The sequence below is a fragment of the Gossypium hirsutum genome, chromosome A03 (genome assembly GCF_007990345.1).
Source record: "Gossypium hirsutum isolate 1008001.06 chromosome A03, Gossypium_hirsutum_v2.1, whole genome shotgun sequence".
Taxonomy (NCBI): Eukaryota; Viridiplantae; Streptophyta; class Magnoliopsida; order Malvales; family Malvaceae; genus Gossypium; species Gossypium hirsutum.
The window spans coordinates 27,631,924-27,658,281 of record NC_053426.1 but is presented as its reverse complement, the minus strand read 5'-3'; the positions used below and the strand labels follow the sequence as shown (position 1 = coordinate 27,658,281).

The 26,358-nt window shown below is 36.7% G+C and overlaps 2 protein-coding genes across 5 annotated transcripts; one reads left to right on the top strand and one right to left on the bottom strand.

Annotated features, from left to right (window-relative positions):
• The first annotated feature begins 8,345 nt into the window (after positions 1–8,345).
• Positions 8,346–11,650, top strand: LOC107887899 (26S proteasome regulatory subunit S10B homolog B). Its single transcript, XM_041103843.1, has 10 exons — positions 8,346–8,654; positions 9,200–9,319; positions 9,556–9,692; positions 9,794–9,955; positions 10,098–10,184; positions 10,286–10,372; positions 10,461–10,598; positions 10,777–10,968; positions 11,048–11,146; positions 11,313–11,650. Exons 1-10 carry the CDS (start codon positions 8,555–8,557, stop codon positions 11,385–11,387), a joined length of 1,197 nt encoding a protein of 398 aa, XP_040959777.1. The 5' UTR covers positions 8,346–8,554; the 3' UTR covers positions 11,388–11,650.
• A 1,060-nt stretch (positions 11,651–12,710) lies between these two features.
• On the bottom strand, positions 12,711–16,430 carry LOC107887305 (uncharacterized). 4 transcript variants are annotated; one of them, XR_005920274.1, is made up of 5 exons: positions 16,131–16,395; positions 14,887–15,304; positions 14,423–14,454; positions 13,162–14,299; positions 12,711–13,050 (listed from the first exon to the last, which is right to left on the bottom strand). XR_005920274.1 is itself a non-coding variant. In XM_016811497.2 (4 exons), exons 2-4 carry the CDS (start codon positions 15,221–15,223, stop codon positions 13,361–13,363), a joined length of 1,308 nt encoding a protein of 435 aa, XP_016666986.1. In that variant the 5' UTR covers positions 15,224–15,333; positions 16,131–16,430; the 3' UTR covers positions 12,711–13,360. The 4 variants fall into 4 exon arrangements, 2 of the variants coding, with proteins under 2 accessions (XP_016666986.1, XP_016666987.1); XR_001681114.2 differs by having other exon boundaries at positions 14,887–15,333; positions 16,131–16,394; XM_016811497.2 differs by having other exon boundaries at positions 12,711–14,299; positions 14,887–15,333; positions 16,131–16,430.
• Between the last annotated feature and the right edge of the window lie 9,928 nt (positions 16,431–26,358).

Genomic DNA, 26,358 nt, shown 5'->3' with positions numbered 1-26,358 from the left:
TCAATTCAATCCAAAAGCACATAAATAGGAAAATTACCATTTTACCCCTGACATTTACAATTTTTACAATTTAGTCCCTATTGCATAAAACACAAAATATGCAAAATTTCCCTATACCCATGTTGGGCCGAATTTTACCCATGCTTATACAAGTCCATATATTTCATTTATTTCACATTTTAGTCCCTCAAATTATTATTTTTGCAATTGAGTCTTAATTACTCAAAATCATCAAAAACTCCAATACGAAACATGTTAATCTAAAACATATCTTTCATATTTCATCATCAAACAACAAAAATCACAAGCTCTCAACAATGACACAACTCAAAATATTCATCAAAATAAAAAATTAAAGCATGAGTTTTGTAGTACTCAAAGCAACGATATCAAAAACGTAGAAATTATCAAAAACCGATCTAAACACATACCTTGATTGAGCTTAGAAATGGCCGAACCCTAGCTTTGTTATTTCTTTCTCTTTTTTTTTGTTATGTTTCGGCAATGAAGAAGATAATGAACAAACGATATTTTAACTATATTATAATATGTTATATTATAACATGTTTTTTTTAACCTTTATTATAAAATTATACTTTCACATATTTTAATGTCTTTATCATCCACTCACATTAATTATGGCTCAATTACAACTTTAAAGCTTCAATCTAGAAAGCCATTAACAAATTAGTCCCTTTTAGAAATAACCACTAAATTTTCATTTTACACGATTAAGTCCTTTTATTTAATTGGGTACCTAAACGACAAAATTAAATCATGAAACACAGATATAAATTCACACAAAATAAACACAGAAAATAATTTTTAAATATTGTTTTGAATCGGATTCATGGTTTCGAAATCACCATTCCGATTAGGGTCTAAATCGGGCTGTTACAGAAAATTTTGGTGTAATAATTCTAGCGATTCATGCTTAATTGCGAAAAAGGACTAAATCGCATAAAGTGCAAAAGTTTTGTTCTATTAGCTAAAGGTATCAAATAGCTATGGAGCATTAAATTAGAGGTCCTTATTGAGTAAATAGACCAATAAAATGTTAGTGGCTGGACATGGAGCCTTAATTCATGGGATGGTCAAAGGGTAGGTGACTTAATTGATAAATAAATAATAAACCTAAAGGCTAGCTATCATCTTTTTCTCTTCTTCTCTTCTCCACCAAAATTTTCAGCAAGAAAGGGGTCTTGAAAGCTTGAAATTTTCAGCCATTAAGTTCTCTCATAAGTAAGTGATTTTGTTGACTTTTCTTTATAATTTTTGTACTTTTGGGACCCTTATAGCATAAGCTAACTAATGAGGGGACTACTTTGCAAAATGGTTGAGAGTCTAGGATTTTTCCATGAGAGTACTCATGTTGGTTGCTAAACTTTTATAGAAGAATAAGTTATGGTTGTTAAATAAACCACTTTTGTTAAGTAGTTTTCATGAAAACCCTAACTAGGGACCATTTTGCATAAGTTATAAATTGTGGTAAATGCATGAAATAATTGAAATTGTGAGATGATATAGGCTTGAAGTAGTTTTGTCTAAGCTTGGTTAATGAGTAAATTCGATAAAAATTGATTTACGAGCCAAGGGTTAAAATCGTAATTTTGTGAAAGTCTAGGGACAAAATGGTTATTTTTCCAAAATATGAATTATGAAATGCATTGATTAATATGATTATTAAATTAGTGAATTTTATCATTTTAGAGCAAGAAATACAAAATTCGGGCTAGACCGGGGGAAGGCCAAGCAAGTAGGCTAAATCCAACTAGTCGCCAACTTTTTGTATATTGAGGTAAGTTGTACATAAGTAAGACAACTTTATCGCTATAATGTGTTGAATGATCGAATTTGCATAATAGGGTTGAATATGATTATGAATAATGCATGGTGAAATTAATGCGGTAAATTCCCTATTGAACCTTGGAATAGATTGGATATCCATGCCATGACATTTAGATGATATGTGTGCTAGTGTAAGACCATGTCTGGTACATGGCATCGGCCACAATATGAGAGCAAGTGTGAGACCATGTTTGGAACATGGCATCGCCAATGTAATGAGAGCTAGTGTAAGACCATGTCTGGGACATGGCATCGGCATTGATATGTGCGCTAGTGTAAGACCATGTCTGGGACATGGCATCGACCATATTAAGAGAGTCAATGTAAGACCATGTCTGAGACATGGCATCGGCATTGAGACAAGTGCTAGTGTAAGACCATGTTTGGGACATAGCATCGGCCTTAACATGTGAGCCAGTGTAAGACCATGTTTGGAAATGGCATCGGCAATTCACCCTTTTACGTAAAGCTTGTCAGATATCCTTTAGTATTCCAAATGGTTTCATAGGTTATTTTAAAGCTTATGACAATTATATGGAATGATATAATCATGTTGTGAGTGGTACAAGTTCTTATTTAAAACTCATGAGATATGGGTCTAATTATGTTGCCTTGATGGTAAGAATGACATGAGTAAGTTCTAGCTATGGAATGATTTTGGGATGATATTGTAATCTTTGGCTTATACTTGTGATATATAAGCATGTAGTGATATTTACCTTTGTTCACTCAAGAATGTTTTGTTGATTTATAATATGCATGATTGCTGTTGTTACTTATTTATATGCAACTTACTAAGCTTTATGCTTACTCCTTTTTTCCATCTTCATATAGTGCCGCCAAGCTAGTATCGAGAATCAAGGGACGTCGGAGGCATCGATCACACTATCACCTGAAGCTTTTGGTATAACTAGTTTAAATGTTTTGATTGTGGCATGTATATGGACTTGAATCTTTTGTTTAGTGTCTTGTTAGTTTAGCCACAAGTGTTGGCTCATATGATGGATGTGATATTTATTTTGCATAGGCCATTAATGTTGGCTAATATTAATTTTATTAAATGCATTCGATGAAGATTCTCATGGTTGTGGCTGTTCAACTAGGTATATTTATGCTTGGATTGGTTATGTTTGATGTTGTGTATGTTGGTGCAAGTATGGGTGGCAAAAAGGCTTGGTTGATAGCCTTGTTTTTCTCCACACGGGAAGACACACGGGCGTGAGTCTAAATCGTGTGTGACACACAGCTTGCCCCATGGGTGTGTGGTAAGGTCGTGTGTCTCTGCACCTAAAAGTTGGCAAAACAGAATGCCTAGTAGTAACCACATGGGTGGAGACATGGTTGTGTCTCCCAACTGTATGGAGGGCACGGCCTCGTACACGGGCGTTTACCATGGCCGTGTGCCCTTAAGGAGTTGCGAATGTCAAAAACAGATTGTCAAAGTTTTTGCACATGGGCTGAGACACGGCCGTGTCCTAGTTGTGTGTAGGACACAGGTCATGGACACGGGCGTATGCCAAGCTGTGTGGAAACCCCTGTAGGTTCGAATCGAGAAATAAATTCGCACGGGCTAAGGACACGAGTGTGTCCCTATATGTTCAGGTCGTGTGAGCCACATGGGCCTTCAACATGGTCATGTTAAGAAGACACACGGGCGTGTGCCCCTGTCAGCTTGAAATTTTACAAAGTTTTCTAAAGTGTGCAGATTAGTCCCAAATCAATTCCAAAGTGTGTTTGGGGTGTTGTAGGCCCATAGTAGGGACATTAAGGTATTGTTAAAAGTTTTAAATTGGAGCAAAATTTCATAACTAGGAAATGTATGTTTGTATGTGTTTAAGTCCGGTAACACCTCGTATCCTGTTTTGGCGTCGAACTCGGGTAAGGAGTGTTACAACAAGGTTACGGAGCGTTACCAAAAATTTTTAGAACATTTATAGGCATTTCATGTTAATCACTATTCATTAATCGAGATTAATTGAAACGTCCCTTAAATGGACCCTCGAGGCCCAATACGAGCTTTAGAAACAAGTTGGGACTTAATCGAGACCTCTAAGAATTTTTAGCGACTTTTCAAAATTTTTCCAAGGTGCAAGGCTTACATGCCCGTGTGGTCCAAGGGACACGCCCGTGTGACCCTAGGACATGCCCGTGTTGAAGACCATGTTCGACCACATGTAACTCTCTAACTTGCACACATAGCTATGCCACATGCCTGTGTGTTAGGCCGTGTGGTTAATTAATTCAATTCAAATTAGGTGTAGGTTTCACATAGCCAAGACACACGCCCGTGTTCTAGGCCGTGTGGCACACACGGCCGTGTCTCTACCCGTGTCTCTGCCCGTGTGCCCAATTCTGAGCATTATGTTTCTCAAAATTAAGGTGCAGGGGACACACGGCCTAACCACATGCCCATATTCCCAGGCCATGTGTCACACACGGTTTAGACACATGCCCGTGTGGACAAAATAAAGCCATTTCTAGCTTTATTTCTCACCCAAAATTTCACCCATGACCTGCACTTGAATCACACATACAAATACCAACCATTTCAAGAATTCAAGATAAGCAAACTCTATCATTCAACATGATATATCATCACAAGCATTCATATTTACAATCTTCCTCTTTAATAAGCATACTTGTATCCCCTTTCTTAATCAAACAATATATATAGTATATATGTTATCACCATAAAATGAAATTAAATACATATATAAATGTATCAAAACATAATCATCACTAGCTATTCCAATGGCTAGATTACAATAATCATTTACATTTTCATGCCATTATGGCCAACGTAACCTATACATGCCATTACAACCATAATTGATTTACCATATATATATATACACCGACATAGGCCGATGGATAGTGTGAGTGATCTTTGCCAAGCTTCCAATTCAACGAGCTTCCAATTTACTCTAAAATAAGGGAAAATAAAATAGAGTAAGTATAAAATGCTTAGTAAGTTCGTATAACATGGTCCTTAACTTACCATTCATCCTATTTGAGGTAACTAAGTAAGGTATATTCAACCACTTTGATCTTAAGCCCTACACACATCCCCATTACCTTTGTTAGTCATATATTCCATAGTAACATCAAGACATGTATGGGCTAAACAACAATCAAGTTCTCATGTACATATGCTTTCCACAACATGTATTCATTTAACATGTATAGACTATCTCTTATTATTACAAGTATAGCTTCATAGTAGTTCATTTCGAGTTCAGATAATTTCATGTCAAGACTTTACTCATTTTATTCGATTATTAAGGTCACACAATTAGTAGTACATTCAAGGTGTATGGGTCTATGATCAAGGATGAACATTCTCATCAAGTAATTTCCATATGAAAATATCATCTTCTTGTATTTCATGTCTCATTTCATATCATATTTATCATTCCATGTCAATTTGTTTTAAATTCATCTTTGCCCTTGTCAGAATTTTACCCGTTGAATTTATTCGAAATATCGATGGATACACAGGTAGTACACCCAAGGTGTACAAATCAGAATCCATCAATTCATGTCCAATACCCTTAAGGTACAATTTTCAGAGAGTACCCTTTCGAGCTACATATGTATACAACAGGATTACCAATTCAGGCTAAATCATTTTTATGTCATATGCATTGAAGAGCTTGATCTAGATTACCCGTCCGGGCTAAATCCAATCCATAACATATGCTCGAGAGGATTTACATCAGAATTATCCGTCTGGGCTAAATCCTTTCATAAATGAGGTCAATAAGATTACTTGTCCGAGCAAAATCCCGTCAGCAACAAATGCAGGACCTCATTCATTTCAAGAAATCACGTATCCATCGATTTTCTATTTATTCAACCGAGATTTAAACACTTTTCAAGCATTATCAGGCAAGTGGTCAATCTTATATATTCATGCATTTATGCAGCTCAAATGTTCACATTCAACTCAAGCATAAAATTTAACATTTTTATAGTTTATCGTTTATCGAGTATTATAATTGATCGGGCACTTAACGAGTATGTGATCATTTCACATTTTTATGGCATTTATGCAATTCATAGCACAACATTTAATTCAAACATAAAAATATATACAATTCAGTTACACGAACTTACCTCGACAATTGTTCGTGTATAAAAAATCCAGTAATTCGACTTTTTCCTCTATTCCTCGTTCTAACTTCGAATTTGGTCTATCTGGATCTATACGAGTAAATTTAACATCAATTTATTACATTTTATATTCATGTGAACTAAATTTTCATCCTAGGGAAAATTATCATTTTGCCCCTAACTTATCCATAAATTCTAATTTCGTCCTTAGGCTCAAAAAATGAAATTCATGAAATCTGACCCTCTACCCAAGCCTAGTTGAAATAGACATACAACTTTTACAGCACATACATTTCACAAATTTCAGCATTTTCCATGGATTTTCACCATTTTTCATTTTAGTCCCTAAATCAAGTTTTCATGAAAAACCACTTTGTAAAAGTTGCTTATCTATCATCAATCTTTCATTTTCTGCCATAAATTTCAAATTTCTAGCATATACATCCTTGGCCCAATTTTTATACCTTGATAACTATTCAAATTGATCCACCAAATAGATAGTTTAGGCTAGCCCAGTTTCAAAAATATCAAAATTACTAAAAACGGGACAAGAAAACTTACCCAATTTGGCCATGAAAATTTCTTCTCTCTCTCCTAGGGTTTCTATGTTTATTTTGGGGAAGAAGATGAGAAAATATGATTTTTATTTTCTTTTCATCTTTTTAATTAACTAATTTAGTTGAACTTCAATTTAGTCCTTAGCCTTTTTCTCATTTCCATGGATGAATCATCCAAAAATATCTACATACTTTTTATTAATGATCTAACTACCATATAAGGACCTTAAGTTTTAAATTCCATAGCTATTTGATCCTTCTAGCTACTAGAATCCAACTTTCGCATTTTATGTGATTTAGTCATTCTCGTAATTAAGCACATAATCGATAAAATTTTCTTATCAAAATTTTTACGTGACATTTCTAGTATAATATGGATCATATAATATAATAAAAACAATTTATATTTTTTGACTAGGATTTGTGGTCCCAAGACCACTTTCCGATTTCACCGAAATTGGGCTGTTACATGTATAAATGAGGCTATAACATGTTTTGTGTGTGCTTAAATGATTGATTGATATAAATCATGTTGGCATACTGAAAATTATTTCTAACAAATTTGATAAAATATGCATATAGGTGAATTCGATAAGTTAAGTAAGTTTGTATATTTAATTACATGATGGTAAAGTGTCATTTGAGGTGTTTAAGAGCACATTAGTTGTATGCGATGATATGTCATGCATGAGACTTGGTTTTGACTTGAATTAATTGTTTTAAAATGGCTTGTAAATATGTTTCAGTATCGATGTAAGAGGAAGACCAATTGGGTGAGAAATGTGGCTTAGAAAATAGCCTATTTTTGTCCACACGGGTAGAGACACGGACGTGTGTCTCGACCGTGTGTGACACACGGCCTAGAACATAGGCGTGTGTCCCCTGCATCTTTAAAATGTCAAAACAAAATGTTCAGAATTGATCACACGGCCTAGCACACGGGCGTGTGGATTGGCAGTGCGACCCAAGTCAAAAAGTTATATGGTCTGAGACACGGGCGTGTGACCCCTACATCTAGGAAAAATTTTGAGATTTTGTGAAAAATTTTCTGAGTACCCGGTTTAGTCCCGGTTTGTTTCTAATGCATGTTTTGGACCTCGAGGGTTCATATAATGAACTTTATGATTGATTTCAGACATAAATACTGTATGGTGTACAATATTTGTTTATTTAATCTGTAAGTTATGGTAATGCTCTGTAACCTTGTTTTGGTGACGGTTTTGGGTTAAGAGTGTTACAGCTAAGGTAGTGGGGTAGGTAATTGAGGTCGAATCACTCTAAATTCTTGTGTTAATTTTCTATTCTTTCTCTCTAGCATAAACAAAATTTTTTAAAAGTCAATTCACCCCTTTTAACATTTTCGGTTTGATAAATTGAGCTAACAAAAATTATTATTTAAAAAGTTGAATTAAAATACTTATAATGAAAATAAAAGTTGACATAAAAAAGTTTTAAAAATTATTTTATAATATATCAATTATTTTTTTGTATAATAGGAATTTTTTATTAATATTATACTTGAATTATCAAAATAATTAATATATTTTAATTACATTTATTAATAATTACATGAGGTAAAAATTATATTGTACAAATGTTTTAATTATGATTATGATTTTTTTAATATTATTGAAAAATTTATTGATCCACAAGATATTAATTTTTAAATTTAATTTTTTATTATATTTAAATTTTAAAATAATTTAATATATTTGAATTATATTTAAGGATTGAAATAAAAATTAATTATAATAATTTAAAATATATTATTTTAAAACCAAATAAAAATTAAATGTGTAAATAAGATGTACACATGAAAGTAGTTTTAATTAAAAACCCGATTAAATGAGTAAACTATCTGTGGGGGAAAAAACGTAAACTATTTTAAAGAGCGTCATGTAAAAAGGATTTTGTTTGTAGCAGAAGGCGGCTTTAAAATACAAACAACCCCTCACTCAAGAAACCTCTGAGAAGCCAAAAAAAAGGCATTCTTCCAAAATCAAACGATTTCGATCTCTGATCTGGGATTTGTGACCATGAGCGATGGAGAAGACGCTGTACGGCGCCGAAATGCCATTGCGGAGTACCGAAAGAAACTCCTTCAACACAAGGAGTACGAGTCCAGGGTTCGCGCAGGTCTCCTTCCATCTCATCTCATAATCTAACACTAATATGCCCCCCCCACTTTTCTCTTTCCCTCGATCTGCCTTTCATTTTACATCCGAATTATTATTTCTTCGTTGTTTCCCCCGATTTGTGATTTAGGTTTTTGCTTTTCCATTTTCATTATTCTTCAATTCCATCTGCTTTTTCGTTTTGCTGCTTTGAAAATAAGCTTTTTTGAGAGTTCCCTTTTTTCCCTGTTCTTTTTAGAGATAGCTTAAGTAGGTAAAAATTGGTGAGAAAAGCTGTAAGCTTTGATTGCAGCGGTACATAATTATTTTGTTTTCAACTAAAATTATGCTGTTCAATGCCTTCGACTTGGACTGATGATTTTATTTAATGATAAAATTAAATTCTTGCTTCCTAAGAAAATAAAAGAAACGAAAGGAAAAAAAATGCTTGTAGATTTGGCTATTGCATAGTGAATTAGTTGTTTGAAGTCCGGGTTTTTGTTTTTCCGACTAATATATATCATACATGGAATGGTTTTTGACACAGCTATTCTGTTGGATGTTTAGGTAGGGAGAATCTGAGAGCTGCTAAGAAGGAGTTTAACAAAACTGAAGACGATTTGAAGTCTCTTCAGAGTGTTGGACAGATCATTGGAGAAGTTCTCAGGCCTCTTGACAATGAGCGCCGTAATTATTCCTTTTCCACCGTCGCCTTATTCTTTTAGTGTAGACATTTGTCCAAGCGGCTAAGCGTCTTTAACATTTGGATATCAAACTTACAAACTTCATTGATGTGTTCTTTTTAGTAAAATTTCATTGTTTGGCATTTTAGTAGTTGCATTTGAATTTCTTAGTGTTTGTTGATTCATTTTTCTTTAGAATTGATAAATTGCTATATGTTGGATGTTTATATGATCTTTCAGTGATTGTTAAAGCAAGCAGTGGCCCTCGCTATGTGGTTGGTTGCCGCAGCAAAGTTGACAAGGAGAAACTGACTTCTGGAACTAGAGTGGTCCTTGACATGACAACGCTTACAATCATGCGGGCTCTTCCACGTGAAGTAAGTTATATTAGCTTCCTGTTTAGTTCAGCTGTTTTTATGATATCAAAGTAAGTTCTCTTTTCAAATGTCTGATACTGTTTTACATTTTTGGATAACAGGTTGATCCAGTTGTTTACAACATGCTACATGAAGATCCTGGTAACGTTAGCTATTCTGCTGTTGGTGGTTTATCTGATCAAATTCGAGAACTTAGGGAATCAATTGAGCTCCCTCTAATGAACCCCGAGCTTTTCCTTAGAGTTGGGATTAAACCTCCCAAGGTGATTCTTGCTTCCCATCTCCCTTGTCTCTCAATTCTGGAGATTCAAAGAGTGTACTTTTGTATATATTGATGGGTGATGCACACTGTCATCAAGTGATGTTTGTTTGGGAATCATTTGAAATTTCTCATCTTCATTGCAGGGTGTCCTCCTTTATGGACCTCCTGGTACTGGCAAGACATTATTAGCCAGAGCAATAGCAAGCAATATTGATGCTAACTTTTTAAAGGTCAGTATTTTTTTTATACCATGTAACTTGCCTTCGTGGTTTTATATGTGACATGTTATCTTGTCCTTGAATGAATGCATTACCTTATCATCTGAATTCAGGTCGTTTCAAGTGCAATAATTGACAAATACATTGGAGAAAGTGCGAGGCTGATAAGAGAAATGTTTGGATATGCTCGTGATCACCAAGTGAGAGCCTTGGGAGTTTTGAAATTTTTTTATTGCTTCTTTTTTGTTTCGGTTAATATCATGCTTATGTTTGTTGCTTTTTTTTCAGCCTTGCATCATCTTTATGGATGAGATTGATGCAATCGGTGGACGCCGTTTTAGTGAAGGAACAAGCGCTGACCGTGAAATACAGAGAACTCTGATGGAGTTACTTAATCAGCTTGATGGATTTGATCAGCTTGGAAAGGTACATTGTTTTATTATGAACATAGTTCGAGATTGTGATTTGAAGTAAATATTCTAACACTTTGATCTGATTACCATGGTCTGGAACTGAAATTTCTCTCAGTTTGTCATTCATTGACTCTGCACACGTCACTCTTGAGAAAATATTATCAACTTAAAATTGTTTTGCTGGTGCTTAGGTTAAAATGATCATGGCTACAAACCGACCTGATGTACTTGACCCTGCACTTCTTCGTCCTGGGCGGCTAGATAGAAAAATAGAAATTCCATTGCCAAATGAACAATCGAGAATGGAAATCCTCAAGATCCATGCTGCTGGCATTGCCAAGCATGGTGAAATTGACTATGAAGCTGTTGTTAAACTTGCTGAGGTTAGTCAAAGTTGGCTTGTTCCATTTTCATGCCTGTAATACTCATTACTAATATATTTTTAATCAACCATTGGTTTAGGGTTTTAATGGTGCTGATCTACGAAATGTTTGCACGGAGGCCGGAATGTCAGCGATTCGTGCAGAACGTGATTATGTAATCCATGAAGATTTCATGAAGGTAGAAGCTTAGAACTTGAAATACCGCCTTCTTTTGTTTGGCTTATGTGCATTATAACTTCCTATTTTTTACTATATTTTGGCATAACTATTGAGAAAACAAAGCTGGATAACTGATGATAATATATGCTTACCGCACACACACTCTATGTGGTAAAAAATTTCAGGCAGTAAGAAAGTTGAACGAAGCCAAGAAACTGGAATCTAGTGCACACTACAGTACTGATTTTGGGAAAGAGTAGAGAGATTACTTCTTTTCCGTTTTTGGAAGCCATGGAGTACGGGGCAGTGCATTATATTTTAGATGTCTTCTAATTTGCTCAAGTTAAATGTTGGCCTTTATTTAAGAAATTCGGGATGATGTATCTTTAAATATTACAGCTTTCATGACAAAGGGTTGCACAACAATGTTGCCATAATTACAACTTGATATGCACCAGGCACTTGTATCTATGGAGCCTTGCATGTTCTAGAAAATTGAATTATGGAGCGACTCTTGGCTTTATTTCAGCCTAGCTTGATTAATGTTTTATAAGATTTGTTTATCTAGTTAAAACCGAGTCTAATTAGTTGGAAAGTACATGAATTTTATTTATTTTATCCAGTGAAATTTTCATATATTTTCTTTTTCAAAATCAAATACAACTTTTTATTTATAATTCTTTTTAATCTTTAAAATTTACAAATTTTTTTGGTGTTGTAATGGTAATAATGCTAATTAACTTGAGATTCAATTCAATCAACTATCATCGGTATAGTTAAACTCAATTTGCACATTTAGTTCATCATTACTTCTCTGTTTAATTTCTTTCATTACGTAGTCGTAAACTAGGTAGCATGTAAGTCTCTCGTAGCTACCTCGATCTAATTTGTAACGTAACCTTATTTTGATAAACAAATTTTATACTGTATATAGTATAGCTTTGCAGATTAGAGGTCGGTTAATAGTCTTCAATGTGCAGATTAGTTCAATTTTGATCCTCTTAATTTGAAATTTTTTTAAAATCGTTTTCAAATTTGGACTATTTTAAGGTTTGATTATCCTTTTCAAATCAGGTCCTTTCGTTTAAGCATAATTTAAGGCAAGAATTATTTTGATAGATCCTACTCTTTTGTATTTTTTTACTCATATTTATTTAATAAGTAAGGTTTTTATAATTGAACTGGTCAAACTATTTATCCACCAATCCATCCAGTTCGATTAATAAATCATTAGAAAATTTATAAAAAATATTAAAAAAATTTAAAACCCTGATTCAACCACCCAATTCAATCAATTTTTACCAATCTTCGAATAAATCTGTTCACTGCCCCAACCAATTCTCGGTCCCATCAGTCCCCATTCAAGCAACCTTGTCGATAAGGTTCAATTTCTTAATTTTAAAATAAAATTAGATAAAAGTTAAACAAATTATGTAATTGATTTATTTTATAATTATTATCATAAATAACTTCTGTAATAGTTTTTTTAATGGACAAAGATAGTTTTTATGATTCAATTGTTATAAAACTGGAAGGGAGACCGTGGTAAAAACAAAGAAGAGAATCTTCAAGTTCAAAGAAAATTTGCAATACCTTAGCATGTTCATTAATATATTATCAATAGAATTGAGCTGCAAAGGACAGTAGAATACTTGCTAGTCATTTTCCCAATCAATTAAGTGCTTGGGTCAATGGCTGAAACTGTAGGTTCCCTTTCAGATCAGTCATCCAGAAGATATTATATATAACATTCAGTTGCATCTTTCAATGAATCCTAATAAAACAGAAAATTCACTTGATAATATGTCCAGAAATAAAGAAAATAACTTCATTACCTTGGACTTCGAAATTCCCAAACTACGCAATTTCTACTCTGCTCTAATTCAAAGTTGGTAGCCCTCAAGACTCATGCCCTACCTACCACTAGCTTATCGGCAACCAAAATAACGGAAAACACCAAAGGAGCACAAGTTATAAGATGGGTCAGTCATCAGTGTAGGAAATTTTCTATGGCTATCTTGTTGATAGTATTACCTTAAAAACAGGGTGGCGAATCTCTAACTCAAGAAGCTGAGATTTGATTGCATTTGAGTGTTGAGACTTGGAAGCCTGACTCAAGGAGAATGGTCCACAACCCTTGGATTAAGGGAAAGAAGGACAATATATGCTACAGTGATAAGCTTTTCTGGTGGAACGGACAAGCCTCTCACCTCAGGGCAGTAAAGGAGGGAACTCAATCTTTCCTATGTCTTGCCCAAAACCCTTTCTTTCTGGCAGAATCATTTTCTGATACTGATCTGCCCCACTTAGACCCAACTGAGAAGTGGCGCTTCAAGAAAGGCTTTGCCAAGGAGCTTCTCCGGCTTGAACTGGGTTCTAACTTTGGAGCTTTTCCTTCTCGCTTGGCATTTTGTTGATGGTTAAAATCATTACAATCACCTTCCGCAAAACTATCTTTAACTCTATTCTTGAATAACTTAAGATGTTTAGCCATCAACTCCAGTTCAGCTTTCAAAGCTTTTCTGGATATCTTTGAGACCTGCTTTTCTCCACCCATACATATTGGGCAGGCTGGGTCATATCTGTCAGCCTCTGGCGTCATAGTTTCCAAGCATTCAGTATGATAAACATGTCCACATACAAGTACAGCTACCACTGAAATTTCATTGCAGCTACACGAAGATCTCTCAGCCAAAAGCTTTGAGCAAGCCCCACAAGTTCGCATACCTATGGATGGAGAATACGAGAACCTGCTGCTACATCCACTTATCTTGCCATCACCAGAACCAAAGTGTTCACTATCAAAAGACCACCTTTCTCTTTGAGAAGAGGCCACAAGCTCTGAAAAAGTGCGCATAGACCAGCCATCAGAAGAGCCACCATGAGATCCAGCTGTCAAGTCATTGCTACATGTGGAGAGCACAAAAGATGACCTTCCTTCAGACATTGAATAATTATTTGGTGATTTCGGTCCCAGAATTCGACTATCAGAGACCTGCCTCAGTAGCCGGTGCCCAGGTGAATGGCGAGCCCATCTAGATGGGGTTGAGTTGGAAGGAATATGGCCAAACAAAGTTTTTGTATTTGGTGGTGAGAGTGGTGAAGGTGTACAAAATGAAAGCTTTGGTGCAGATGAATCCACAATATCCGGTGATTCTGCCAAATTCTTCACCTACAGGATAATCAGATGGGCATGTTAAAGACCATAAATGGGTGTAGAATAGGCTAGAGCATCCAAAAGATAAAAAGACAACACACACAAGCATAAAAAGCTTATTCAACTATCCAAACTTACCTCAAAGGAATAATTGCTTGCCCTAGATATGTCTGCAGCATCAACATAAAACAATTTCAAACAAAATACGAAAAGATAATAGAAAGAGGGGAACTGACACCAAGCCATATAACTGAAAACTGCAATGAGAGAACATAGAGTAGTAGGCAATAACAGAATGGATATAACTAGTAAATAAATAAACATAATATTTTATGTTCATTCTTATGAGTTATGATAATGAAGTCAACTAGTAAATACCATGCAATCCTGCATACTAAAGGTGCAGTACCTGGGAATTGAAGACCATTAGAGCCTTTCACATTAAGTTAATAGAAAAAATTATACAAACGACATAATTTCAAGACAACGAACATAGAACAAAAGTTCTAAGCAAAAGTTTCCAGAAATCTTATGTACAGTAAAGATGCTTATAGGAAAAAGGTATCTCGATAAGCTACCTACTAATTAACAAATAAATTTACCTGAAGAGGGGGTCATCATATTCCTACCCATATCTTCACGGATAGGGAATTTTTGACAAGTGGGTATTTCATAGTTCTCAATCTCAAGTGCATTTCTTTGATCAGAAATATTACGCCTACCAGAACCTAATGTCCCTTTTCTCTCCATGCTAACATTTCTGCTAGCTCTATTCGACACCTGATAAGAAGGCTCTTCAATTTCATCAGCTACGCACCTTTGACTATCCCATCGGAAGCTCCATGATGGTGAACATGTTGCATTTCTATGCAAAGTCTCAACTCCAGTTCTCTTTGGAAGGGTCCTTTCCCTTGCAGCTACACAACAAGCTGACCCCATGGTCACTCATATACCTCAAAAAAGAACAGTATTGCAAATTCACACCACTGATTCAAGCAACGCAAAACGCAAGGTGAAGTACTGCATGGGGGATAAACAGCAAGTATTTCCTGTAAAATATATACTTTTAAGGAAATAAACAACAGCACAAACTTTGGAATTCATAATTTGAAAAGATAAAACAACTGCAACCAATTAAACAAACTCAAAATACAACTACTTCAAGCTAACCACATGTTTCATTTTCCTTAAAGAACTATTTTTACAAGTTTATTTTATTTCCCTCATTAGAACAAGACCAAAGCTAAAATTTAAAATAAATACACACGCGCACGCACCGGAAATATTAGTATTAAAAATGAGATATGCAGTTAATTACTAGGGGTTTGAGAGTCTTATGCTTTTAGATATCAACAACAATAAATAAATTGAAGAGTAAATTGAAAAATAATTACTAGCAAAAACACAGTTCAGCTAAGGAAAAACAATAATAGCGAAAAAATCAGCTAGTTGAGACCACCTTCCTCAATTAATCATCCATATACCTGAATAAATCCAAATTTAGAATAGAAATAATGTAAATTAAAACATTTAAGACGCGAATATTTACATTATTAAAGTCTTCAACTACTAGTGAGCATAAATTTGTTCGACTTTGATAATTAAAAAGATTAAAAGAAGCAAAGAATCATTGGTTCGAACATTTACTAGCTGTGCCAAAAAAAAAAAAGCTCAAAAGTTTAACGAAATCTGAAAAACAAACGAAAAAAAAAGCTTCAATTAGGGTTCAAAACCGGCTGCGTTTCATATTCCACAAAGTGAAATGATATCAAGCTTTTCAAGTGCCGAAAAAACAAAAAATAAAGCGTCAATAACAATATAATCAATTAAATAAAAAGGAACTTACAGATTCAACAATAAGCAGTCAAGGAGGTGAAGAAGAGAGAAAGAGAGAGAATCGAACGGCGTCGAAAAATCCGGCAGCGTTCAGAGAGGATCGGCCGACGCTCACGACGGAACAACGAGAGTGCCAAAGGGCACGGATGTGGGATTGTGCAACGTCTGTTCGTACTGAAATTTCTGCTTCTTTTTACGCTCCCTTTCTTTCCTACTTCCCTTTTCTTTTTTTCTTTTTTCTTTTTTTTTTAAATTTATTTTTCACAAAGAAAAACGTCTCTTCGTTATTTTAATTTTAAAGTGTAAATTGTACTTATTCAACCATTACCATGCTTCTGTTTTAATCACCAAATTACGAAAACTTCGACTTTATCACTAATGTTTTTTAATTATTATAATAATATTATCACTAAATTTTTACATATCATATTAATTTAATTTTAATTCTAAAATTTTATCAATTTAGCCCTTGAATACATCTTCGTCACAAATCTAAATCATAATTTATATATAAATAAATTTTATTATACTGTATTAAAATATATAAATAATATAATAATTCCTCAAAAATATATATATTAATATTTTACAGTGTATTTTGATTGTCTTTTGCCATCAATTCATGCAAGAAGAAACCAATTTTGCCTCTGTTAGAGGACTGTATACGTTGGCATTGACATACCCATGGATAAGACTAACATCTGCTGCATTTTGATTCCTGAAGTAGCTTCCTTCATTTGATCATCAGTCTGTAAGTATAACTGAAAAGAACAAAAGCTTCAGCTTTGGAGTGTTGCAATCCAACATGGTAGGAAGCTATTAACTCTAACAGGCATTTTGAGCACTTACAAAGATTTGGAAATTTGGTTTTTTATCGTTGGTTCTCTTAAGATAGCTAGTGCCATATAAGCCTACAAAATAATCAACTGATTGTTGAACCAAACAATCCAACTTCTTGTGTTTTTTATCCACAAAGGAAACAAGAGAGATGTGAACGACCATAACACTGAACCCGTATTTCATGTCTTATTATGATCAAAAGATATAGGGGAAACTAAGATAAAAAGCCTTAAACACTTGCATGCATATGTTTTCCCTTATATGAAAGTAGTATCATCACTACCATGTTCCTATTTCTTTATGGTTGTTTCAATAAATAAAAGACAGAATATATATACATTGAGGAAATATTATATTATTTATATATTTTCTAATACAGTATAATAAGAGCTATTTATAAATTTACTTAATTAAAGGTTTTGAATTTGTTTTATAACTCCGATTTATGATGAAAATGTGTTTTCAGATTAATATTAATAAAATTTGTAAATATAAAGGGTTATGTTTGTCGAATTATCTAGGCGTGTTTTAAAATTAAGTAGAGAAATAGGCAATTTTTAGGAGAGAGAAAGTGAAAGCGCGTCCAACTGGGCGCAGTTTCTACATAGATGGCAAGAAAGCTCGTCTAGTTGGACGCGCTTTCACCTTCTCTCTCCAGGGTTAGGGCTTTTTTTTAGGTTTAAGGTTTTTTAGGGTATTTTGAAAGTATTTAGGGTTTTTGACTGAGACGACAAAAGTTCTTAGGTAATTTTGAGGGGTTGGGAAGTGATAACATACCTCTGCACACATATATTTCATATGTCATGGTGGGATAGGTGTGACAGCCCAAAGTTGACCCTAGTCGGGAAGTGGTTTCGGGACCGCTAAACCGAGTCACCGAAATGTTTGAATGTGATACTTATTGTCTAGAATATGTAATTATGAATGTGTGAAAATTTCAAGCTTCAATTTGGTTGATTTCATGTGAATTTAGTCAATAGGACTTATGTGAGAAAATTCTAAAATGTGATAGGTCAATGTGTGAGGACCTATTAGCGCATGTGGACAAAGGGGGACTTGCATGTCAAATTCCCCCCTACTAGTAGTGGCCGGCCATGACAAGCATGGTAGACCAAGTTTGATGGCCAAGACATGTCATAGACATGTTTTGTTGGTGCATCATGGGTGGAAAAAAATAAAATAATAGGCATGGAAATTAAATAATGAAAAGGAGTATGATGAATACACAAAAAAAAAGTGTGTAGTTGATTCTTTCCCCCCCCATTGCCGTGAGCTAAAGAAAAGAGAGGAGAAGATCTTTGTTCATCCTTTTCTCACCTTCATTTAGCCTAAATTAGAAAGAAAAACAAAGAAAAAATTTCTCATCCTTTGGTTCATCCTTGGCCAAAAATTTTAAGGAGGAAAGAAGAAGAAAGGTGAAGAGATTCGGCCATGCATGTAGCTAAGCTAAGGTATGTTTGATGTTGTGGTGATGAGGCATGAGGATGAGTTAAGATTCGGCCTAGGTGGAGGTTGTGTTAATGCCATTGCATGCAAAATATGAAGCTTGTTAATGATGCATGTGATGATGGCTTGATGATTCTTGAACCTCCTTTTTAGCATTTTTGTGTGAGCACATATGTGCATTGGTTGCTAAATGGAGAAGAATCGGCTAGCAAGATGTGTGCTAAGGTCGAATGTAACTTTGCATGTTAATGAGCAATGCATGTGTTAAATTGATGAAAGGGGGGAGGATGCTTTACTAGTGTGTATATGTGTGTATTAAGTGTTGAAATCGACCCCAAAAATAGACATGCATATTCGGCCAAGGGGAAAGAAATTAGCTAATATGTTGTGTTGATGCATGATTTTTGCATGTATGAGACTTTAATGTCTAATGTATAAATATGGGCTAAGTGCCTTGTGTTCATCTTTTTGATGCCTAAATGATGAAATCAATTTATTTGTTTAATTAAGCTCAAGAGCAAAGGGGAAATAAATCCGATAAAGGGAAGGAAAAAGTGGTTGAATAGCTAGCGGAATCGTTCGACAACACCCGAGGTAAGTTCTTGAGTAAGAGAGCTTAAATTACGATGTGATTAAATCATGTTTTAAGCAAATTAAAATCATGCTCTATGTGTGGCTATTGAGCCGAATGTGCAAGGACGATATGTGCCTTGTGTTTGAGTTTCGCAAATGAAAATGAAATATGAATGTGCCATGAATTATTGTTAGATGTGCATGATTAATTGAATGCTGTCCGGGCTAAGTCCCGAAGGCTTTGTGCTAAGTGAATATATCCGGACTAAGATCCGAACGCATTTGTGCGAGATACAAATTCCGGGTTAAGCCCCGAAGGCCTTTGTGCGAGATACTAAATCCGGGTTAAGTCCCGAAGGCATTCGTGCGAGTTATTAAATCCGGGTTATGTCCCGAAGGCATTGTGTGAGTTACTAAAACCGGGCTATGTCCCGAAGGCATTTGAACGAGGAGCTATATCCGGTTAAATCCCGAAGGTACGTGATTTGGTAATGAATGAGCTTGCTGTAAAATTCCAGCGAATACTCGAAAAACATCCCAATATGGGGATATGTTACGTATGTGTTGAATTTAATCGAGCCCTTACAAATAAATGTTCGCTCAGTTGATAAGCGAGCTACCGGCCTTCGGCTAAGTTAGTCTATTGTGTATGTACATAAGGGTTGTTAATGTTGTGAAGCAAGTGTGATATCGGTAAATTGCGTATTATGAAATATTCCGTTTAGCTAAATGTGTGTTATTCTTTGTTTATGCTGGAATTCCTTGCTCAAAACTTACTAAGCATAAATTGCTTACTCGTTACACTGCTCCTCTGTTTTATAGATTTTTGGTTCTCCAGCTATCGGACTCGGGATCTTGAAGTCGAAGTCGCCCACACTATCAAAGGCTCTTTTGGGTACTATTTTGGTTGAATTTTGATATGGCATGTATAGGACTACCCATTGTTGTTTTTCGAGTACTTTATGAAATGTATAAGTGTACAGCCATGCGAAAATGGCTTGTAGAAGTGGAGTATGGCATTAGACCATTCGTGTTTATGAATGTATAGATGGTTTCATGATGTAACTATAGTTGGAATGGAAGTGTTGAGCAAATGATCAGCCATTGGAATGGCTAAGTATGATCATATGTGGGCATATGTATGACAAGGCCCTAGTTGGTCCATGAAACCCCGAAAATAGGTAAGGTTTACTTTGAAAACAGAGGCTGACAGCAGCAGTGGTGTGGATTGGAAAAATCACAAGAATTCGTAGGAGTGGAATTAAATAGTGAATAAATTATGTAATCGAACCTTGATGAATCTACTTTCATATGAAAGTAACGAAACAATTATATGAACAGTACAGTAAGAGATATTCTGGTTCTTGTGGAACAGGGCCAGAACAGTTTCTGGATTCCCTGTTCCGACTTTGGAAATTCACTATAAATTTACCAGAGATAATTAGAGGTCATACCATATATGTATGGATTCCTCTCTGAGTCTAGTTTCCATAGAAACAAACGGCATCAGTATTGAAGCTCTGTGCAGAGAGATATCCAAGTCGTAATGAGAAAAGGTCAGTGTAGTCGACCCCTGTAACATGGGAGACTTTGACTAATAAACTGTACTAATTGGCCTGACCAAAAATTCTAGAAAAAATACATAGGTGGGGACATGAGTCTATTTTCAGGGAAAAATCACAAAACTGATTTTCGAGTTGTGAAACTCAAGATATGATTTTTGAAGCGACTAGTACTCAGACTGGGCAGTGTCTGGAAAAATTTTTCAAAGTTTGTTAACATCTCGTGTCCGACTCCGGTGTCGGTCTCGGGTTCGGGGTGTTACATTAAATTGGTATCAGAGCTACGGTTTAGTCGATTCTAGGACTACCGTAATGTGTTGGGTCTAGCTATACATGCCATTTTATGTGATTACTTGATAGTGTGGTGATTTCTGACAATTGTAAATGTGTTTATAGTAATGGATCCCGATCGTGACCGAGAGGTAGCTGATGATCTTGAGAGTGTAGCGCCTGCTCCCGTACAACGGACAGTGCCGGCAGACTCTCAACCTAATGCTAGTAATCCGAATGATGAAGCTAGACAAGCATTCTATAGCGTGATGAATGATTGGTTCAACCAATACATTCGAACTAATATGGCTGTTCCACAACCTCCATTCCCGACAAATACTACCCCCGCACCTACATTACCACCGGTAACGGACCAAATAAGGTCAAATAAGCCCCCAGTTGACAGAATCCGAAAACATGGGGCTACTGAATTTAAGGCTATGGATAGCGATGATGCCGAGCAAGCTGAATTTTGGCTGGACAACACTATCCGGGTACTCGATGAGCTATCTTGTACACCCGATGAATGCCTAAAGTGTGATATCTCCTTGCTACGTGATTCTGCCTACTATTGGTGGAGTATTCTGACTTCTGTTGTGCCCCGAGAGCAAGTAACTTGGGAGTTTTTCCAAACTGAGTTTCGGAAAAAGTATATCAGTCAGAGATTTGTTGATCAAAAACGGAAGGAATTTCTTGAGCTTAAGCAAGGCTCCATGTCGGTTACTGATTACGAGCGAAAATTTGTTAGACTTAGCAAATACGCTCGGGAATGTGTTTCGTCCGAAGCTATTATGTGTAAACGCTTCGAGGATGGGCTGAATGAAGATATAAAAATGTTCGTTGGCGTTCTTGAAATACGAGAGTTCGTGGTAATTGTTGAACGAGCTTGTAAAGCCGAAGAGCTTAGAAAAGAAAAGCAAAGAGTTGATGAGGGAACTGGAGAGTTTCGTAAAAGATCCTCGGGAAGGTCTCTTCAACAGACATCGAAGAGATTTCGAGATGATGCGGGCCAGTTTAGAGGCACTTCGGGCCTTTTTAGACGAGATCGTGATCGACCCCCTGTGGGTACACGAGACTTCGGTCGCCAGTGTTGGGAATGAACGTCGAGATAGAACGAAATGTCGATATTGCGGTAAATGGCATTCGGGGAGTTGTAGATTCCCTGACCGCTCCTGTTACAAGTGCGGATCAGTTGACCACTTCATTAAAGATTGCCCGAGGTTGTTTGAACAGAATGAAAATCAGAGTGGGAAACCGGGTGCTACCACTGCTCGAGGTAGACCATCTGGAAATACGGGCAATGCTAGTGGTGGTCAGAGAGGATCTAGAGATGATATAACCAGATCCGAAGCTCGTGCGCCTGCTAGAGCTTATGCTATACGTGCCCGCGAGGATGCTTCTTCGTCTGATGTTATTACCGGTACATTCACTCTCTTTGATACTAATGTAATTGCTTTGATTGACCCCGGTTCTACTCATTCTTACATATGTGAAACCTTAGCATCCAGTAAGACTTTACCTATTGAGTCTACTGAGTTTGTAATTCGGGTGTCAAATCCCTTGGGTCATTACGTGCTTGTCGACAAGTGTGTGAGAAATGTCCCCTGGAAATTCGAGGTTCCTGTTTTCCGGCGGACTTGATGCTTTTGCCGTTTGATGAATTTGATGTTATCCTTGGTTTGGATTGGTTGACCGCGCATGATGCGATTGTGAATTGCAAGAGCAAGACTATTGATTTGAGGTGCGCAAATAACGAAGTAGTCCGAATTGAGTCTGCGGACTTGGAGGGGATGCCAGCTGTAATATCAGCAATGTTGGCACAGAAATATGTAAGAAAAGGGTGCGAAGCATACCTTGCGTATGTACTTGATGACAAAGAATTAGAAAAGAAACCCGAATCTGTGCCGGTGGTTTGTGAATACCCGGATGTTTTTCCGGAAGAATTACCGGGTTTACCACCTGTTCGGGAGGTAGAGTTTGGTATTGAGCTTGTACCTGGGACTACGCCGATTTCGATAGCTCCGTATCGTATGGCACCAACCGAGTTAAAGGAGTTGAAAGCTCAGTTGCAAGAACTGACGGATAGAGGTTTCGCTCGACCAAGTTTCTCACCTTGGGGTGCACCAGTATTGTTCGTGAAAAAGAAGGACGGAACCATGAGGTTGTGCATTGACTATCGTCAGCTGAATAAAGTGACGATAAAGAACAAATATCCGTTGCCGCGCATCGATGATTTGTTCGACCAACTGAAGGGAGCCTCAGTGTTCTTAAAAATAGATTTGATATCGGGCTATTATCAGTTGCGAATTCGAGATTCAGATATTCCTAAAACTGCCTTCAGAACGAGATATGGTCACTACGAATTCTTAGTGATGCCGTTTGGGCTCACTAATGCCCCTGCAGTATTTATGGATTTGATGAATCGGATCTTCAGACCGTATTTGGATCGGTTCGTAGTTGTGTTCATTGATGACATTTTGGTCTATTCAAGAGATGAGACCGAACATGCTGAGCATCTGAGGCTAGTGCTGCAAATTTTGCGGGATAAGCAGTTATATGCTAAGTTCAGTAAGTGTGAGTTCTGGTTAAGAGAGGTTAGCTTCTTGGGTCATGTGGTATCCGCGTCGGGTATTCGAGTTGACCCGAACAAAATTTCAGCCATACTTGACTGGAAACCTCCGAGAAATATTACTGAAGTTCGGAGCTTTTTGGGGCTCGCCGGTTATTACCGACGATTTGTGAAAGGTTTCTCGATGATAGCCACACCAATGACGAAGCTACTTCAAAAGGATGTTAAGTTCGAGTGGACGGAGAAATGTCAGAAAAGTTTTGACCAACTGAAAACTCATTTGACTGAAGCTCCAATTTTGGTGCAACCCGAATCAGGTAAAGAGTTTGTCATTTATAGTGACGCATCCCTACTTGGGTTGGGTTGCGTATTGATGCAAGAAGGTCGAGTCGTGGCCTATGCGTCGAGACAATTGAAGCCACACGAGAGGAATTATCCGACCCATGATCTCGAACTAGCTGCCATCGTGTTTGCTTTAAAAATATGGCGACATTATTTGTTTGGTGAGAAGTGCCATGTATTTTCAGATCACAAAAGTCTCAAATATTTGATGACTCAACGAGACTTGAATCTGCGACAAAGACGTTGGCTTGAGTTGTTGAAAGATTACGAGCTTGTCATTGATTACCACCCGGGAAAGGCTAACGTGGTTGCGGACGCCTTAAGCCGGAAGTCATTGTTTGCTTTACGAGCGATGAACGTGCATTTGTCTGTTCTACCAGACAATGTGTTAGTAGCTGAATTAAAAGCTAAACCATTATTGACTCACCAAATTCGTGAAGCTCAGAAAGTCGATGATGAATTGGTTGCAAAACGGGCTAAGTGTTTTCCGAACGAGGAATCGGAGTTTCAAATTGATGATGATGATTGTTTGAGGTTCAGAAATCGTTTGTGTGTTCCAAGGAATTCGGAACTCATTTCGATGATTCTGAACGAAGCCCATTGTAGCCGAATGTCAATTCACCCGGGGAGTACGAAAATGTACAACGATTTGAAACGTCAATTTTGGTGGCATGGTATGAAACGGGACATCTCCGACTTTGTTTCGAGATGTTTAATATGTCAACAAGTGAAAGCGGAACATCAAGTGCCTTCAGGATTACTCCAGCCGATCATGATACCCGAGTGGAAATGGGATCGAGTCACAATGGACTTTGTGTCCGGACTGCCATTGTCAGCAAGTAAGAAGGATGCGATATGGGTTGTTGTTGATAGACTGACTAAGTCGGCTCATTTCATCCCCGTACGTACGGATTTTTCATTGGATAAACTAGCTGAATTGTACGTTTATCAAATTGTGAGATTACACGGGGTACCTGTTTCTATCGTGTCGGATAGAGATCCGAGATTCACCTCACGATTTTGGAAGAAATTGCAAGAAGCTCTGGGTACCAAGCTGCATTTTAGCACTGCTTTTCACCCCAAAACCGATGGTCAATCCGAGCGGATAATTCAGATACTTGAGGATATGTTGAGATGTTGCATCCTCGAGTTCAGTAGTTCATGGGAACGGTATTTACCTTTGATTGAATTCGCTTACAACAATAGTTTTCAATCAAGTATTAAGATGGCACCTTACGAGGCTTTGTACGGTCGTAAATGCCGTACACCATTGTTTTGGACCGAGCTCGGTGAAAGTAAAATTTTCGGAGTTGATTTGATTAAAGAAGCTGAACAGAAAGTAAAGGTAATCCGTGAAAGTCTGAAGGTAGCCACGGATCGTCAGAAGTCGTACGCAGATTTGAAACGAAAAGACATCGAGTATCAGGTGGGAGACAAAGTGTTCCTTAAGGTTTCACCTTGGAAAAAGATACTCAGGTTCGGCCGTAAGGGCAAGTTGAGCCCAAGATTCATTGGGCCGTACGAAATCTCCAAACGAGTTGGTCCGGTTGCGTATAGATTGATTTTGCCCCCGGAGCTTGAAAAGATTCATGACGTCTTTCATGTTTCGATGCTTCGACGCTATCGATCTGATCCATCACATATAATTAGCCCATCAGAGGTTGAAATTCAAGTCGACATGAGCTATGAAGAAGAACCGATGCGTATCCTAGCTCGTGAAGTGGAGGAGTTGCGAAACAAAAGAGTTCCGCTAGTAAAGGTGTTATGGCTCAAACACGGGATCGAGGAAGTTACTTGGGAGACCGAGAGCTCGATGAAAGAACGATACCCAAACCTATTTACCGGTAAGATTTTCGGGGACGAAAATTTCTTAAGTGGGGGAGAGTTGTGACAGCCCAAAGTTGACCCTAGTCGGGAAGTGGTTTCGGGACCGCTAAACCGAGTCACCGAAATGTTTGAATGTGATACTTATTGTCTAGAATATGTAATTATGAATGTGTGAAAATTTCAAGCTTCAATTTGGTTGATTTCATGTGAATTTAGTCAATAGGACTTATGTGAGAAAATTCTAAAATGTGATAGGTCAATGTGTGAGGACCTATTAGCGCATGTGGACAAAGGGGGGACTTGCATGTCAAATTCCCCCCTACTAGTAGTGGCCGGCCATGACAAGCATGGTAGACCAAGTTTGATGGCCAAGACATGTCATAGACATGTTTTGTTGGTGCATCATGGGTGGAAAAAAATAAAATAATATGCATGGAAATTAAATAATGAAAAGGAGTATGATGAATACACAAAAAAAAAAGTGTGTAGTTGATTCTTTTCCCCCCCATTGCCGTGAGCTAAAGAAAAGAGAGGAGAAGATCTTTGTTCATCCTTTTCTCACCTTCATTTAGCCTAAATTAGAAAGAAAAACAAAGAAAAAATTTTCTCATCCTTTGGTTCATCCTTGGCCAAAAATTTTAAGGAAGAAAGAAGAAGAAAGGTGAAGAGATTCGGCCATGCATGTAGCTAGGCTAAGGTATGTTTGATGTTGTGGTGATGAGGCATGAGGATGAGTTAAGATTCGGCCTAGGTGGAGGTTGTGTTAATGCCATTGCATGCAAAATATGAAGCTTGTTAATGATGCATGT

Excerpts from the sequence above, each read along its gene's own strand:
- LOC107887899 (XM_041103843.1), top strand. The coding sequence starts at position 8,555 with ATGAGCGATGGAGAAGACGCTGTACGGCGCCGAAATGCCATTGCGGAG. Across the intron at positions 9,320-9,555 it reads GCCTCTTGACAATGAGCGCC|TGATTGTTAAAGCAAGCAGT; the intron begins GTAATTATTCCT and ends ATGATCTTTCAG. Across the intron at positions 9,693-9,793 it reads TGCGGGCTCTTCCACGTGAA|GTTGATCCAGTTGTTTACAA; the intron begins GTAAGTTATATT and ends TTTGGATAACAG.
- LOC107887305 (XM_016811497.2), bottom strand. The coding sequence starts at position 15,223 with ATGGGGTCAGCTTGTTGTGTAGCTGCAAGGGAAAGGACCCTTCCAAAG. Across the intron at positions 14,455-14,886 it reads TATGATGACCCCCTCTTCAG|ACATATCTAGGGCAAGCAAT; the intron begins GTAAATTTATTT and ends TTGATGCTGCAG. Across the intron at positions 14,300-14,422 it reads CAAGCAATTATTCCTTTGAG|GTGAAGAATTTGGCAGAATC; the intron begins GTAAGTTTGGAT and ends ATTATCCTGTAG.